Source organism: Octodon degus, unplaced genomic scaffold, assembly GCF_000260255.1.
Source record: "Octodon degus isolate 3935 unplaced genomic scaffold, OctDeg1.0 scaffold00230, whole genome shotgun sequence".
NCBI classification, from domain to species: Eukaryota; Metazoa; Chordata; class Mammalia; order Rodentia; family Octodontidae; genus Octodon; species Octodon degus.
In genome coordinates, this window is record NW_004524806.1 from 2,642,948 (window position 1) to 2,659,381 (window position 16,434).

At 49.2% G+C, this 16,434-nt stretch overlaps 1 protein-coding gene across 3 annotated transcripts in view; it reads right to left on the reverse strand.

Moving 5' to 3' along the window:
* Window positions 1-164: 164 nt before the first annotated feature.
* Window positions 165-16,434, reverse strand: part of Tcn2 (transcobalamin 2) — a 19,885-nt gene continuing 3,615 nt past the window's right edge. For 2 of the 3 annotated variants that reach the window (XM_004645524.2, XM_023705822.1), the window contains exons 3-10: window positions 14,403-14,595; window positions 13,224-13,393; window positions 12,167-12,328; window positions 10,833-11,005; window positions 10,499-10,685; window positions 9,199-9,370; window positions 6,204-6,319; window positions 4,193-4,721 (exon numbers count right to left, since the gene is read on the reverse strand). In XM_004645524.2, coding sequence (XP_004645581.1) covers window positions 4,660-4,721; window positions 6,204-6,319; window positions 9,199-9,370; window positions 10,499-10,685; window positions 10,833-11,005; window positions 12,167-12,328; window positions 13,224-13,393; window positions 14,403-14,595 — 1,235 coding nt within the window. In that variant the 3' untranslated portion in view covers window positions 4,193-4,659. Of the gene's footprint in view, window positions 315-4,192; window positions 4,722-6,203; window positions 6,320-9,198; window positions 9,371-10,498; window positions 10,686-10,832; window positions 11,006-12,166; window positions 12,329-13,223; window positions 13,394-14,402; window positions 14,596-16,434 lie in introns of those variants that run through there. The other variant, XM_023705823.1, reaches the window with a different exon arrangement.

A 16,434-nucleotide genomic window follows, 5' to 3' on the forward strand; every position in this document is an offset into this window, starting at 1 on the left:
TCCCCGGTTCTGAGGGGGGTAAAAAAAAATTCCAGGCTGAGGATAAAAACATGGGCCAGGGAGCTAGCTCAGTGGCATAAGTGCCTGCCTGGCGAGCGCAAGGTCCTGAATTTAATCCCCAATACCTGAAAAAAAAAAAATAGGGGAACAAGTAGAGGGACATGTAGACAGAGCTTCTCCTGCAGAAATTCTAAGAGAACCTGAACCAGCCAAGGAAGAAACTCCTACTAACACCACTATTTCTTGAGTAGGCAGAATCTGGGTCCCTCATGGGCTACAGCCTTTTTGAGATTTTTCTGTTTTCTTAGTGTTTCCTGCAATTAAAAAAAAAAAAAAAAACCTAATATGTAGAAACAAACAGGGTGTGACATAATGCATTCCTTCAATCCCAGCACTTGGGAGGTTGAAACAGGAGGATCCCAAGTTTGAGGTCAGCCTGAGCTACATAAGGAGAACTTGCCTCAATCTACTCGCCCTCAAAACAAAATAAGAACAATGAAAACACCCGGACCTTTTCAGAGCTGAGCTGGCAGGGGTGCAGGCAGTAAGACTCTGTCAACATCACCTTGAGAACCACCACACCCCTGGGTGTGGTAGCACACTTGTATAATCCCAGCATTCAGGAGGCTGAGACAGGAAGATCACTGAGACAGGAAGACCAGCCTGAACTACACAGTAAGACCCTATCTCAAAAAAAATAAGAGCACCACAATGTTGCTCCCAACTGCCTTGGCAGTTAAAGATGATTATCGATCCCCATGCCATGTTGGCCCTTCCCGCAGGGCATGCTGAGCCGACTAAGACTGGGTGTGGTGACGCAAGTCTGTAATCCCAGCACTTGGGAGGCTGAAAACAGGAGGATCACTACGAATATGATCTGTGCAGTGAGACCCTGTACTAAATACATTTTTTTTAAAAAAGGAAAGCAGATTAATACAGCAAGAAGGGGGGAGGGTCTTTGATAGAATAAAGAGGGCTGCGCACCCCTAGAGTGGGGGAATCTGAGGGGCAGCAGAGGCCATACTCAATGGGGACCCAGCAGGGCAGGGATACCAAAGAAAACACTGTGTGCTGCCAGGAAGGAAGGGCTCCGTCTCATCTGCTCCTCAGTTATCTGGAGGCATGTGTGGGAATGACTCCCTGACAGACTGAGGGCTTGGCTGAAGGAAAGCAGCCAGGCTCCCAGCACACGGGGGAATGATGGAGTCCAAAGGGCCCAGCTTTATGGAGGGCCAAAGGGGAGGAGAGGAACTCTGGGGGATGTTAGGAAAGGAGGAAGAGTCCACCTCTAGCAACTGGGCCACAGAAACTGTGGGACGGTCCTCTCATTGCTGCCTGATCCTGGCCTCAGGCTCTCGTGCGTTATCCATGACACAATCGTAGACATGGACATGCTATGAACCAAGACATCCCACAGCTCCGGGTTAGGAGACAGGCTTAGGAGTAGGAGTGGTCAATCGGGAGCCATTCAGGTCTACATGCAGGTGCTATAGTGTTATATCTGGATTCCCCCCCCCCCCCGCCAAAGCCTCACATGCTCATGGTTGGGGCTTTGAGGGTGTGCCACGCATGGGCGGATTAGTTCTCTGATGAGTTTATAGGTCAGTGTGATGCTGGGAGGTGAAGTCGTCACAGGAGGTGGTCACTGGGGGTGTGGCCCAGAAGGGTCTATCTCCCTCCCCCCTTGATCTCTGTTTCCCATCGCCATGACATGGACTGGTTCTTCCCTGTGATGCCCCCTCTGCCTTGCCACCTTTCTATGAAGCCAGTTGACAATAGACTGAAACTTCTACCAATAGAGCTGAAATAAACCTTTCCTCCTCTAATTTGTGGGTATCAGGGTATCCCAGCAATGAGAAAGTGCCTTAAGACAGCAGGCTAGAGGCAGCCTGGTCCCTAGGCCTGGAGGGACTGGGCTCTGAATATGTCCACTCATCCCTGGCTTCTTTTGTTCCTGCTACTTGTGCCAGACTAGATACATCACCCAGTGACTCAGTGGGTTAGGGATACAGACTCAGAAGGTAAAAAGGAGCTGAGGGCTTAAATTGTAAGGTGGCAGAGTCCTGGCTGGGAGCTGGACATAGTGGTGCACACTTGTAGTCTCAGAACTCTAGGAGGCTGAGGCAAGAGGATCCCAAGTTCAAGCCTAGTCTGCATAACTTAGTGAGACTCAGTCTCAATTTAAAAAAAAATGCTGGGGATACAGCTAGATTCAGTCACTAATAGTGAAAAAAGAAAAAGGAGTCTTGACTGAATTTACACCCAGAGGAACTGCAGAGATAGAAAAAGACTGAGGGTGGTAGAGGCGAGGAAGATCTAACCCTCAGCCTCAAGTTTCCTATCCTTCTAAGCCATGCCTGAGTGGATGGGCTGGGTCTTTCCAGTAAATATCCTTGGATTTGAGCAGGATTCAGTAGCTTCCTGCTCAGAGCCAACATACCCCAATGAAGACACTCCCTCATGGAGAGAGGTGCAACCCCAGCTCCAGACCCTTCAGCTTTCCTTGAGCCTGGCCCAGCCAGTCCCCTGAGTGGAAGGCCCCTGTTCTCAGGTGCCAAGGGGCAGGACAGAGGTATGGTAGCCAACATCTTATGCTGGGACCAATAGTGGAGGAGCTCAGCTCCTTCACCTATACACTGTGTGACGTCTCTGAGTCTCCATCCCCCTGTGACAAGGACGTTAGGGAGAGTCACAGAATGGGTCTTGATCTCTCCCCACCACCATGATTAAGGAGTGCAAATGAACAAGCAACCCATGGTCCTGGATTAAAGCATTTCACCTTAATGGCCAGTTTTCCAGGGCTTCCCGTGTCCTGTCTGTTCCAGCGTGAAAAAATGTTTTCTGTCATTTTTTTTTTTTTTAACGGAACCAGGGATTGAACTCAAGCCCTTGTGCTTGTCAGGGAAGTGCTTATTCCACTGAACCATCTCCCCAACCCCACTGTCACTTTCTTGCCTCACTACCCGACCTTAGGTATTTAAAGTCAGTGCCCCAGGAAGAGGCACGGATTTAACCTGCAGCTTCAAGGACGGAGTACATCACTTCCCAGCCAGCCCTAACACACAGTCCATCAAAGGAGAGGCCTTTTCCTAATCTTGGTAGGGGAAGGCACAGGAGATAGTTCCCTGGGCTGAACCCTACCCCCACTGCAAGAGGAGAGTCTAGAGCCTCAGCCACCCACTGAGAGGCCAGTCCCCATATCCTGGCTGTGGAGGCCTGCTGTGGTGCCCTGAGAATGCCTTGGCTATAAGGAGGGAGAGACCCAGGCCTCTAGTAGAACTGGGGCTCTGCTGTGCAATCAATACCCACTGAGGTCCTCAGTTTTGTGTCTGAGGAGAGGAGCCAGGTGGCTCCCCCAACTCACGCTTGTGGTTTCTTTCTTTCTCTCTCTCTCCTTCCTTCCCTCTCTCCCTCTTTCTTTCTTGCCTTTACATCACTAACCCTTTAAATTATTATTTTTTAATTTAGAGACAGAATTAAACTAAGTTATTAAATTGCCCATGCTGGGCTTGAACTTGCAATCAGCCTGCGTCAAGGTCCCGGAGTGCTGGGATTATTGGTTTGTACCACCCCATCTGGCTTTGTTTTTGTTGCTTTGAGCCTGCCGTGTTGCCCAGGCTGACCTCAAGCCCTGGACTCAAGCATTCTCCTAGCTTCAGCCTCTCCATCAGCGACATCATGCCCCACTCAGGCTCATGGCCATGTCCCCTGAGCCATGCTCGCTTCCTTCTGAGCATCACTGCCTTGTCTATGATCTTGAGTGAATCATTTTCCTTTTTTTTTTTTTTTTTTCTTGGCTTTTTGAGACAGCTCAGGCTGGTCTGGAGCTCACTTTTGTTGCCCAGGCTGGTCTTGAACTTGCAACAATCCTCCTGCCTCTGCCTCAGCCTCCCGAGTGCTGGGATTACAGGTGTGCGCCACCACACCTGGCTCACTTTTTCTTTTGTAACATTAATCTCTTTATCTGTAAATCAGAGATGAAAATAAAAATTATAAGGACCCACAGAGTTGTGCCAGCAGCATTTAGCAAGTAGGTGCTCAGGAAATGGCAGGGCTGCCCCAGCCAACGTCCTCCCTCCTCAATGCCAAGGTGAGTGCTCTCCTGTGCTGACCTCCTCCCCCTGTGGCACCTGCCCTTCTCTGCTGCCTGCCGAGGCTTGCTGAGGTGGAGGCACCAGCAGGCTGCAGCACATGCTCAGACAATCAAGACTTTAATAATTTCAGAGGTGGGCATCGAGCAACCTTGCCGAGGCCTCACCAGCCAAGCTCTAGGACCACCGCTTTGACAACAGATTAGAGACCTGGAGTCAGGGCTGTAGCCCCTGGGGCGTGAAGACCTCCTGGCAGGACCCCAGGCCCATGGCAGTTGTATTCACAATGTTGCGGCCAACAGACTTCCTTTCCTCCTCCTGTGGAGGAGTCTGAGAGCCACAGGTCCTTCACACCGAAGACTTCCTGACACCTGTGGGCCAGGGCCAGGCTTTCCAGGGGAGGTGCTTGGCACCCTGCTGCAGTGTGAGCTGAGGCTCAGATCCTCGCAGAGTTGGTAGGTGAGGTGACCTGGGGGACATCGTTCCAAATTCATAGGAGGTGGCTACAGGGTCAGGAAGGAGGACAGAAGCCTGTGGAGTATGCAAGACTGCAGGTGTGAGCTCAGGGCTACCAGCTAACCAGTCTTAGCTCGATGGTTTCTCCATCCTGTGGTTTGTATTCAGCAATACCTGCAGAAATACATGGAGTTTAGGGGCTTAGCAGGGCAGTGTCCTGCCCCCGAGTCTCATCATCTGGAGCCCCACCCTGAAGCCAGAGTGCAAGACGCACTCAGGGCTTGGTGGTAGGAAGCTGGGAACTGTCCAGAGCCAATTTTGTTACGGCAGCCTGAACAGAACAAAATAGGAGGAAACTCAAAATGATAGAGCATAGAAGTGACTTCTGCCTTTGGTTCATTGGGAAAATAAATGAGAAGAAATGTCTAGCTAAGTCTCTTCTTTTTCTTCAGCCCCCAGGGAGGCTGAAGAGATTGAAGGTAGAGGACAGAACTTCCAGGAAGGAAAATACACAAAGCAAGTCTTAATAATTTTACACTGACTGCATCTTGGAATAATGATTTTTAAATATATTGAGTTAAATAAGATATGTTTTTTAAAAAGATATGTTGGGGCCCAGGGGTATAGCTTAGCAACACAGCACCTGCCTGGAAAGTGTAAGGTACTGAGTTTGATCCCCAGTACCAAACAAAAAAGTAGAGGAAGAGGAAGAGGAAGAGGAAGAGGAAGAGGAAGAGGAAGAGGAAGAAGAAGAAGAAGAAGAAGAAGAAGAAGAAGAAGAAGAAGAAGAAGAAGAAGAAGAAGAAGAAGAAGAAGAAGAAATAATGTTGTTAGTATTAGTTTCAGCATCTAGAAATTTTTATTTTTATTTATTTATTTTTTGATACAGGGTCTCACTGCTCAGTTCAGACTCATAGCGATCCTCCTGTCTCAGCCTCCCCAGCACTGGGATTACAGGCATGCACCACTACGCCAGGTTTTGGGGCTGGCATGACATGCAGTACCAGGGATTGAACTCCAGCCCTTGCGCTTTCCAGGCAGGTGCTTATGTTGCCGAGCTATCTCCCCAGCCCCAAAATTTTAAATTACACACATTACTGTATCTATTAAATATAATCTATAGGAGGTGTGGCTTTTGTTTTATTTTGCCTTGTTTTGTGTCAGGGTCTCACACTGTAGTTCAGGCTAGTCTTGAACTCACTATGTAGCCTAAACTGGCTTCAAACTCATGGTGACCTTCCTGCCTCAAGCTCCTGCATGCTGGGATTACAGAGGTGTGCCACCATGCCTGGCAAATTTACTTATTTTTAAAAATATCAGCCAGGTGTACAGGTGCATGCCTGTAATCCTAGAATTTTGGAGGCAGAAGCAGGAAAATGGCAAGTTGGAATCCAGCCTGCGAAGTGCAAGGATTTAGCAAGATTCTGATGACCCTGAATTCAATCTCCAGTACTGGAAGAAGGGAGAGAGAGAGAGAGAGAGAGAGAGAGAGAGAGAGAGAGAGAGAGAGAGAGAGAGAGATCTGAAGAATTGCTGGTGGAGAAGGGAGAGCAGAGCAGAGGAGACACAGGAAGGAAGACAAGCTGGGTGGGGAGTTGGCAAAACCTTGCTGCTGGTCACGTAGGAGTAGAGATGGGTGGCAGCCACCAGACTCACCTTGTAGCAGAGGGATGTCAGGGACTTGGAGGAGCTGCCAGAACTCTCGGTCTCCAGCTACTTTACCCATCACAGATGTCAGGAAGGGACCATACAAGGAGGCCCGGGTTCCATACCTAGCAGGGGGAAGGTAAGGAGAGGTGACTGTCATTCCCAGGGGGAGAAGTGGAGCTCACCTGCACCAGCACAGAAATCTTGCCTTGGCCTTCAGGGCCAGCACTAGCCAAGCCCCTCCTGGGCCATCTCACTATAGATCCATGGGTCTTCCCTCCACCCTGTCATCTTCAGCCCCATTGACACTGCCCACTCAGGTGTCACCCTCTGTTGACTATGATGTGGCCTGAAGGAAGAGACACCTATTATCAACCCAGCAGTTGGGAGGGTGAGTAGCAGAGGCCTGTGGCATCTCACAGAAGCCACTGTGCAGTAGGAGAGGGGGAGGCCAGTGCACAGAGGCACAGGGACATGGGGGAGAGAGGCAGAGAGACACCAGTGGCTGCAGTGGGTCTCTTGTTCTGGAAATTTCCAGGGTTCAGGGGCATTTTCTTCTTGGAGAAGGATTGCAGTCTGCTCTGATTTTACACAATCCACACTCCCCATTTCTAGAGAGATCCCAGCACTTTTGGAGACTGAAGCAGGAGGATTGTGAATTCAAGCCCAGCTTGGGCTACTTAGTGACTTAGTGAGACCTTGACTCAAAATAAAAATTAAAAATGGGTTGAGGATGTGGCTCAGCTTGAAGGTTCTGGGTTTTAATCTCCACCACCAACCCCTGCCATCCCCAAAACACCAACCAAACCAACCAACCCAGAAGCTCACTTGGAGGGACTGTATTTGCCTATTTCCTAAGCAACCCCAAGGAGGCTTCTGGGTGTGTGTGTGTGTGTGTGTGTGTGTGTGTGTGTGTGTGTGTGTTTAAAGGGCAAGAGATTGGTCCTAGGCATTAAATCTTTTGTTCCAGGGCCCTCCTCTTCCATGGATACCAAGACCTACAGATGCTCAAGCCCTTCGGTAAGATGGCCTAGTATTTGCATAAATCCTATGTAAATCATCTCATACACTTTAAGGCATCCTTAGATGACGTGTATGTACTAATACAAAGAAACACTATGTAAATGGTTGCTACAGGGTATTGCCTAGGGAACAACGACAAGAAGAAAGTCTGTTCGTGTTCAGTACAGACACAACTTTTTTCCTAACATTTTCAGTGTGAGGCTGATTAGCTCTGAGAACATGGAACCTGTGGATGTGAAGGGTCTGTATTGTTTCAAGCAATGTCTGCGATCAGCCCCTGTCCCGGCTCCTTTGATTCTGCCAGGCCACGTGGCAGCTGTGGGCCACTTCTCTTCACCTTAGTCTGTCTCCACAGTGCAACTTTCTTTGCTGAAAATTCTCAACCCTCCCACGTGGCTCCTAAACTCAGCACAGTCACCCACCTGCACTGCAAGAGAACGCTTTCTCAGGTGGGCGTCCACCATGGTTTCTCAGAGGTTCTCAAGCTCTGAAGAAAGAACATGAAACTGTCTTTGCTTTTCCTTTTAATGACAATATCCAAACACGAGTACCAGTAGGCCATTGGGCTTAGCTGGACCAAGGTGCTCAGCGGGTGAGCATAGCTGCGGAGGCTGCACTTGCCACCAGCAGTACCGCTCTGCGCTGCAGAAGATGAGCAGGAAGGGAGCCAGGTAGCAGGTTTGGCAGTGAATGCAGCATTTGGTGGGGAGGAACCAGCCTGTACGGTGGGGGCTTCACTATAAGAAGAGGAGATCACCAGGCCTCGCAGCGTCAACCTAAACTCCTGCTGGTGGTCCCTATCTGAACATTATTGCTTTTTCTACTTTTTTTCCTGTTTAATTTGTAAAGTTGTTTAGGATTTATAGCTGCCTAGAGGAAGAAAGAGAAAGGGCTTGATATTTAGATAAACCTAGTAATACACATCCAAGTCATTTTAGAGAAAAAATTCATTTAGCTTAGGGCCTGGGAGAAGTTTGTTTGAGACTGGGTCTCACTATGTAGCCCAGGCTTTCTAAAATTCATGGTAATCCTCCTGCCTTGCCCTCCTCAGGGCTGGGATTATAGGTATGTGCCACTGTACCTGGCCTTTAGCAGGATGCTTTTTCTGGGAATTCTGGTTGGGGCAGAAATGAAGGTCCTCTCTTTCTAGGGAAGTCAAGGCAAGAGGCGACCTAACGGAAGGCACTCAACTTCTCTACACCAGAGTCTTCCCTGGTGACATGAGAATCATACTCGTCTTACTTAGGTGTGCTGATCTTGATGTGCTCTTTCTCAGACTTGCCAAATCTTACAGTGAGAAGCAAGTTTGTTGGTTTGCTTCCAATTCAGGGCGTGAACCCGTGGCCTTGGCACTGAGTTACACCTCCAGCCCTTTTGTAGTTTTCATTCCGAGTCAGGATCTTGGGGAGGGGGTTGGTGGGGGAGGGGAGTTGCTACGCAATTCAGGCTCTCCTTGAACTCACTGTGGAGCTCAGGCTAATCTCAAACTCACAGACATCCTCTTGCCTCAGCCTCCTGAATGCTGGGGTTATAGGCACAAGCCATTATGCCTGTCTTTTTAAAATTCTTATGCTATAAAGCCTGACTTGTAGTGAGTGCTTAATGTAGGCTGGACCCTGTGCACAGGAAAGGCAGTGCCAGGATCTCTAAGTGCACGAAATCCTGGGCTTCTCATATTGGTCCTGTGAGGCGGGGGCACACCCACTACCCTCACTGAGTTTGGGAACCCTCACTGGAGAGCTCAGGAGCCGGGTTCCAGCGCAGGGCCTCTGCCTCTAGAACCTACTTTCTTAATGACAATGCTGACCTACAGTTCCAGTTTCCATGACAGCAAGCCTGACAAAGAAATACAGAAGGGGGAAGCAGTGCTGTTCCCGTTCCCAAGAGAACCCTCTTTGTCCTCTGTCCCCTGTTCTTCCTGTAATTCATTTTCAGGTATGTGGGGTTGATGGGGTAGGGTTGGGAAGACGGGGTTGCTCACGTGAATTCTCCTAGCTCCTGGGCTCTACTCAGAACGTCTTCCAAAGTGGACCCAGACACCATTGGGATGGTTTTATGGTAGGGCGGCAAGACGCTGGAGACCTTCAGCGTAACACTGATGATCTCTGGGGTGTGGCTGAAGGAGGGATCCTCAGGAGCTGCTACCAACATCACTGCACCAGGGAGAGAGGAAGGGCAGTTGGTGTGAGGACAGGGAGCCCGGATGTGAGTCTTCCTTCTTCCCTGGAAGATGCTACAGCCCATCTGGACCATGTCCTCCCCACGTCCTCAGCTCAATGCCATGACCATCTGCTCGGCCAAAGCCTGGCTGTCACCCCAGCTTTCCTTGTCACTCAGCCTCCACATCCCTCCACCCTCCCAAGGTCAGGTTCCTCATTCTTTTCTCTGCTTTAAGAATCTCCCTCCCACTTATCTGCCACGTTATGTACCTCAGAGGACTCCCTCGAGAACATATATTTCTTCCTGTCACTTACCTATCACCTCTAATTGCCTCTTCTCATTATTTTGTTTTATTTTTTGCAGTGCTGTGAACCAAACTCAGGGCCTTGTGCATGCTAGGCAAGTGCTCCATCACTGAGCTGCGTCCCCAGGCTTCAGTTCTCTGTTCTTCTGCCTGCCACTCTTGCTCACTCCCCCCATGGACCTCTCACTCTTTTGCAAAATGTTCCCCCAAAGTCTCTACCTCTCTGTGCTTTTGATCTTGCTGCTTCCCCTCTGCTCTGATCTCCCTTCTCCACTGGCAATCCCACAAATCTCTTCAAATCATTGTCTCTCTGTCTCTCTGTCTCTCTGTCTCTCTGTCTCTCTGTCTCTCTGTCTCTCTCTCTCTCTCTCTCTCTCTCTCTCTCTTTCTCTTTTTCTCTCTCTCTCTTGAAACAGGGTCTCATACTATATTATTCAGGTTGGTCTTAAACTCACTATGTAGCCAGGCTGGCCTCCAACTTGCAGCAATCCTGCCTTAGACTCCCAAGTCCTGGGGTTACAGGCTGTGCCACCACACTCGGCAATAAGTGAAAAATTTAAAGGGAAGTTTTGTTACTTTAACGAAATATTAACTATATTATATATTTTATATGCAGCCCAGGACAGTTCCTCTTGACTCAGTGCAGCCCTGGCAAGTGAGACCTCTGTTACAGAAGCTGTGACCATAATTTAGCTACTATGTCCCCCCCACACACACAAATTCATGTGACCCCAGCAAATCAAGGCTGAACAACCTCCCCTCACTGGGACATGCAGACATCATTGAATTCTCAGCAAACTGTAAAGAGCTTGGCTACCTCTTGGTGCCTGGCAGTCTGGGGAGATGAGGTCCACATAGGTCTTGAGGTTCAAGACAGGCAAGAGCTGGGAAATCATGACAGCATTCTGGAAGGTTTTATCATGCAGGCTGCCCAGCAGAGCTGCCCTCGCCTTAAGGCATGCAGTGCCCAGCTTCGCCCCAGACATGGGAGAGGATATTAGGAACTGTGAGAGGTAGAGCAAAACGGGATGAGGTGAACCAGTCAGCATGTGGGGAGCCAGATCTTCCAGGCCCTGACCAAGCCACCCCACCCCTCATTTCCGGTGGCCCTCCCCCCAAGGATGACCAGGGCTCCGGGATCAGTTTCCCACCTGCAGTGCCAGTGCAGTGCTATACATATTCCCGAAGTAGCCCTCAGGGGTCTGGGCCTTCAGGATCTTCTCTTGCACTGTCCTGATAGCCGTGGAGATCTGGTGTCTTAGATTGGGGTTGAAGTAAGAGAGCTCCAGACAGGTAAAGGCCAAGCCGGCCATGGCCATTGTGTCTAGGAAAAGGAGGAACAGGACCTATGATGAGCTGGACACCCACACCAGGCCATGCAGGGCCCTAGTGTTGTGGCAATGGGCAGCCACAGGAAGGCTTGAACAAGTTTTAGGTACTCTCAGAACAGTGAGGGACACCAGTTCAAGTCTGGACACCGAATGGCCTACATCCCAGGAAACCTCTCAGTCCTGGGCAAGCTGGGTTCATTGGTTATGCTAGTCCTTGCAAGGTTGGAGTTTGACAGAGGGAGGCCCATGGGACATCCTCCTCTCCCATACCTGGCTGCAAGATGGGGAAACCCTGGTGGAGCTTTAAAGAAAGTGCTGACTTCACACAGTCTGATTTAATTGGGATAGGGAGCTGCCTGGGCTCTGGGATTTTTAAAGCCCTGTCACCCTCTCCTGATGATTTCATAGCCACAATATGTTTTCTTTTCTGCCTTCTTCTTCTTTCTTTTTTTTTTTTGGTGGCGGTGGTGGTGAGAATTGAATCCAGGACCCTTTTCATTTTTATTTTAAGACCCTGTCTAAGTTACCAAAAGGGGCCTTGATCTTGTTATTCTCTTGCTTTAGACTCCCAATTAGCTACCTTTATAGGCGCACACCACTGTGTCTGGCTCCATGCCGATTTTCCAAGGACTCTGAGGCAAAAACAATATCCCTGCTGGCAAGGACCCCGCTCTGCCCCCTCCACTTTCGGCATCCTACTCCACCCTGTGCAAGGAACACACTCATTCGTGGAATGTCAGGCCTAGAAAAGACCTTGAAGAACAATGACCAGAAATGGAAATGGCGGCCTAAGATCATGCAATAAGGAAGCAAATCCTAAATCCAGTTCTCAGCTTCTTGGCTTGAATGGTGCTGAGAGCATGTTCCAAGCCCTTTACTTGCCAGGTATCCTTTACTGATAGCTTTTAGGTAGTCATTTGATAGGTAAAGCCACCTGACTTGCCCAGGAGGTCCTACGGTGAGCGCATGATGGAGCTAGGGTCAGGATCACAACCATCGCCCACACTTCAGCCCCTCCTCACTTCACTCTAAGAGATTTGATAAGCAGGGGTCTTGGGGAAAGGTAAGTGTGAGGCCAGTTCATGGAGTTCTTCAGCTGGGGTCAAGGGATGAGGGAATGCAGGCCCAGCCTCAGCAGGGCTTGCCCCACTCACCCACTGAGAAAGGGTCCAAGTGGAGGTGGTGGTCATGTTCCATAGCATACAGGAGCTTGTCGACCACTTGGTCATGGACCAGCTTCTTGTGGACACACAGGGCCAGGATGCTGAGGCCATACTGGTAGTAGCTGGTATGGGGATGGCCTTTGTGACTGTGTCCTGGGATGGAGAAAGCCATGGGGTGGCATGTTATGACAGGCCTGACCACTTGCCTCTGCCCCTTCCCAGCAGGCAGCCAGCACAAGTGATGCCACTGCTTTTGCTCCCCAATATGGCACTTTGTTGGAGAGCATGAGATCCTTCACTGCCTCAACTGGTCCTGGCTCACACCCACCAGAGCATGCTGGGGACCGAACTGTGGGCCTGAGGTCCCTGGAGCCACATGACAGAGGGCTTTGAATAACTTGGAATCCAGACAAGATTTCTTAAGGAAGTGACACTGAGAGTGGCAGGAGGAAAGGGCAGAGCAAGATTGAGCTAGAAGGGGAAGGAGAGAACATGTATGAAGACCATGGCTCGTGTGCTAGAAGGTCAGTGTGGTCAGTGCACACAGAGAGGTTGGTGAGTGCGTGAGCAGAGCAGAGCTTAATGAGAAGAGAGAAGCAGACAGAGTGGCCTTAAGGCTGTTAGCAAAGCAGTGAGGGGCCCCTGTGGGGGTTCAGCAGCACTAACAAGATAGGATTTAGGTTGAAAAGCCCTACTCTGGCTACTATGGGCAGCATCAGGAAGTCAGAAAGTTGGTAGAAGAAGGGGCTACAGAGCAGGCAACTGAGGAGGTGTACAGGTGTCCTAGAAGGTGAGCACAGTGAGCTCAGGTTAGGTGGCTGAGCATCAGGACTGCCTGACAGAGTGTGGATGGGATGGGGTTCAGGAAGGCTGCTTAAGCACGGCCCTTGGAGCAAGCAAGAACACCTAGTTGGAGAGTGAGGTAGGTAGAACGGAGAATGGAAACAAGGCTTGGGGGAAGACGTCCGAAGTTCTAGTTCTCACCAAGAACACCACTTAGTAAGCCCTCCTAGCCCCTGCCCCTGCCCAGCAGATGGTGCCCCCTCACCGATGGCGCTCTTCTCTTCCTCCAGGTACCACTTGAGCTGTGAGACCAGCCTGTCGCCCTTGCGGCCCCTGATGAACTCGCAGTTGGCCCTGAGAGCGAGCATGTAGAGGGCCAGCTGGCCCATGGAAGGCTTGGTGGAGCAGTCACTGTTGACATCCCTGGTGGTGGGGCTAGAACAAGGCCAATTAAGAACTGTTACCAACTAAGAACTACTAACACTTTGGTGAGCCTGGCTTAGGATATTCTACACATACATCACAAAGTGGGAAAAATGCTAGTAGTTGGAAACTTTGCTAGAGCTTCCAAAAGTAAGGTGTGGTCAGCTATGTTCTTCTGAGGTATATGTCACAGATGTTTAAACAGATGAAAGATCAATGCAAAGAGAAATTCTGAGAGCACTGGCATTTAGATTACCTGGATTTGCCCCATGTTCTGGCCATACTTCATCCTTGCACCCTTCCCTTTGTATCCTTTCCCTACCCTAATCCACTCCTCGAGAGGAAGCTGCTCTTGATTCTTCAAAGTTCATTGAAACACCAGAACAGTCCTCTCCTGATTGCTCCTTGGAAAAAGAGCAGAAAGACACTGCTTCTGGGCTGCATATGAAAGAATGCAGTAATGAATTAGTGATGTCTGCCTAATGCACAGGAATGAAACAAAAACACAGTCATGGGGGCCGTGGAGATAGCTCAGTAGGATAAGCACTTGCCTGGCAAGCGCAAGGGCCTGAGTTCAATCCCCAGTTCTGCAAAAAAAAAAAAAAAAAAGTCATGGATTAATGATGTCTGCCTCATACACAGGAAGGAAGCACAGTCAGGCACTACTTCTGGGATCAGTGCAAGAGTACAGTCGTAGATTAATGATGTCTGCTTCATACACAGGAGGGAAACAGAGTCCAGAGCTGCTTCCCAGATCAGGATGAGTGTGGCTATGGATTAGTGATGTCTGCCTCAGGTAGAAGAGGATGGCAGTAGCAGTACAAGGTCCCTGTACTAGCATCTCTGATTTCATCCTACAGACTTCTTCCTTCTATAGACAGAGAAAGACCCACAAGAGACAAAAGTTGCCTGATGTTGCCAATATAGTAGTGACAGGCCAACATCAAAATCCAGGCCTCCTGTCTCTCAGGTGTGAAGCAAAACATGGGGGAAAAAAAAAAAGGAGAGAGTGCAACAATACCCTAGAAGGCACTGTTGATAATAGAGCTTGAGGCTGTGCAGGTAGAACTCTTCCTTGCTCCCGGCCTGCAGGCTGGAGAGGCGCAGGCCCACATAGATGCTGGGGTTCAGGTGCTCCCAGGACAGCTTGTTCATCCAGGGTAAGAGGTGTTGGCCAAGACGCTCCACCAGCTTACTATCCAACGGTGGTATGACTTAGAAAGGAAAATGGGGCATATAAGGTTGTAGGCCACGTCATTAACAAGCAACTGGATCATGTCTGCATCTTGTACTATGAATAAATACTACAAAGACAACAATATAGAATGTATTAATTATTATGACTGTCCTACTAACCTGTTTTGAAACTGTCTCATTGCTATTTGTTTCTCAATAAAATTAGTAAAAAAAAAACAAACAAACAAACAAAAAAAAAAAACAAGCAACTGGCTTGGCCTTACCTGGACCTTCCCCAGGAGATGAATAACCCTACTCCCATCTTCACCCCATAAATATCCCACTTACATGATTATACTGTAATGCAGTGAATAAAGGGGGAAAGCAGATGTACTCAAAAAGCAGTTGGAGTGTGGCAGGAGGAGGGATTATGCTGAGGGCAAAGGATGCTACAGCCCTCCTCATGAGGAGTGACAGTGAGGTTGGGTATCGAGCCAGGTGCTATGCCGCAGGCACTGCGCTCCATCTCACTTGACGTGCAATACAGGTACAGGCATCACTGCTTTGAACAAAAGAGGAAACAGAAGTTGGAAGGCACATTGCACCTTATACAAGGCTACAGGGCTGGCGATTTAGCTCAGTGGCACTGCACTTGCCTGGCAAACATGAGGTCCTAGGTTCAATTCTCATAGCCAAAACAAAAAAGAAAAAACAAAACAATCAGTCAGGGATATGGCTCAGCGGTGTAAGTGCCTGCCTGGCAAGCTCAAGGCTCCGAGTGTGATCCCCAGTGCCCACCCCCCAAAAAAGACTGCAAAGCTAAAGAAGGGTCTGACGGCAAACATCTGGTTCTTTGGTACCTGAATGCATGTCCTATACATCGACAAGAACTTTAGCCCCACCCAGCATTTGAGATGCATCCAATTTCCAAACACTGCAGAATGCTCGCTGGTTCACCAGGGCTGTGCCGTCAACCTCCTCCATGCAGATCTCAAAATGATGCTTTTCCTGCCATGTCACCTCTGTGTTTAAGTAAAAATGGCTAGCTACAGTCAGCCACTTGTGCCCCCGAATGTACTTGAAGTTGTGTAATCAGGAAACTAAAATACTCTGGAGGTGGAAGCCTCAGGGCTATTTCCCAGCTCTGGTCAACTACTGTTTCCTGTCTGGGGAAGGGAACTGACCTCAGCACAGGGTTACTTAGGCTGGCACACAGGCACTTTGGACTTTTCTTTCCCTTTCACTGCCTCACTGCTTTTCAATCACTGCCAGCTATAGTTTCCCAATGACCATGGTGACCTCTGCTGTGCCACATCCTAGAATGCCAGGCAGGATCCCCACCCCCCACCCCAGGGAAAAGAACTGGGGGGGGGTTGTTGTTGTTGCCATTTTTGCGGTATCAGGGATTGAACTCAGGACCTTGCACATGCCAAGCAGGTGCTTATGACTGCTGAGCTATATCCCCGGCTCAGACAAAGAACTGTTGCAGAGTATTTTGCCTGTCTCCTGGGCTTCCTGGCACAAGGACCAGTTTCTATCTCTCTATCTCTCAGAGTTTGGATCTCACCCACTTAGACCAGTTTTCCCAAAAGTCGCAGTTATCTGTTATTACTGGGTGACCATTCACTAGTTTAAAACTGGTGTCAACAAGGCTTTGTTCATAGCACCTGCCTGGCAAGTGCAAGTTCATGAATTCAATTCCCGGTACAAAAAAAAAAAAAAAAGAAAGAAAGAAAGAAAGAAAGAAAGAAAGAAAGAAAGAAAGAAAGAAGAAAGAAAGTCAGGCAGGCAGATCTTGGCTCTAGGACTTTCATAAACTTTGCAAATTGTCTTACTTTTCTTGTTGCTGAAACAAAGTGCCTAACACCCAATGTCAA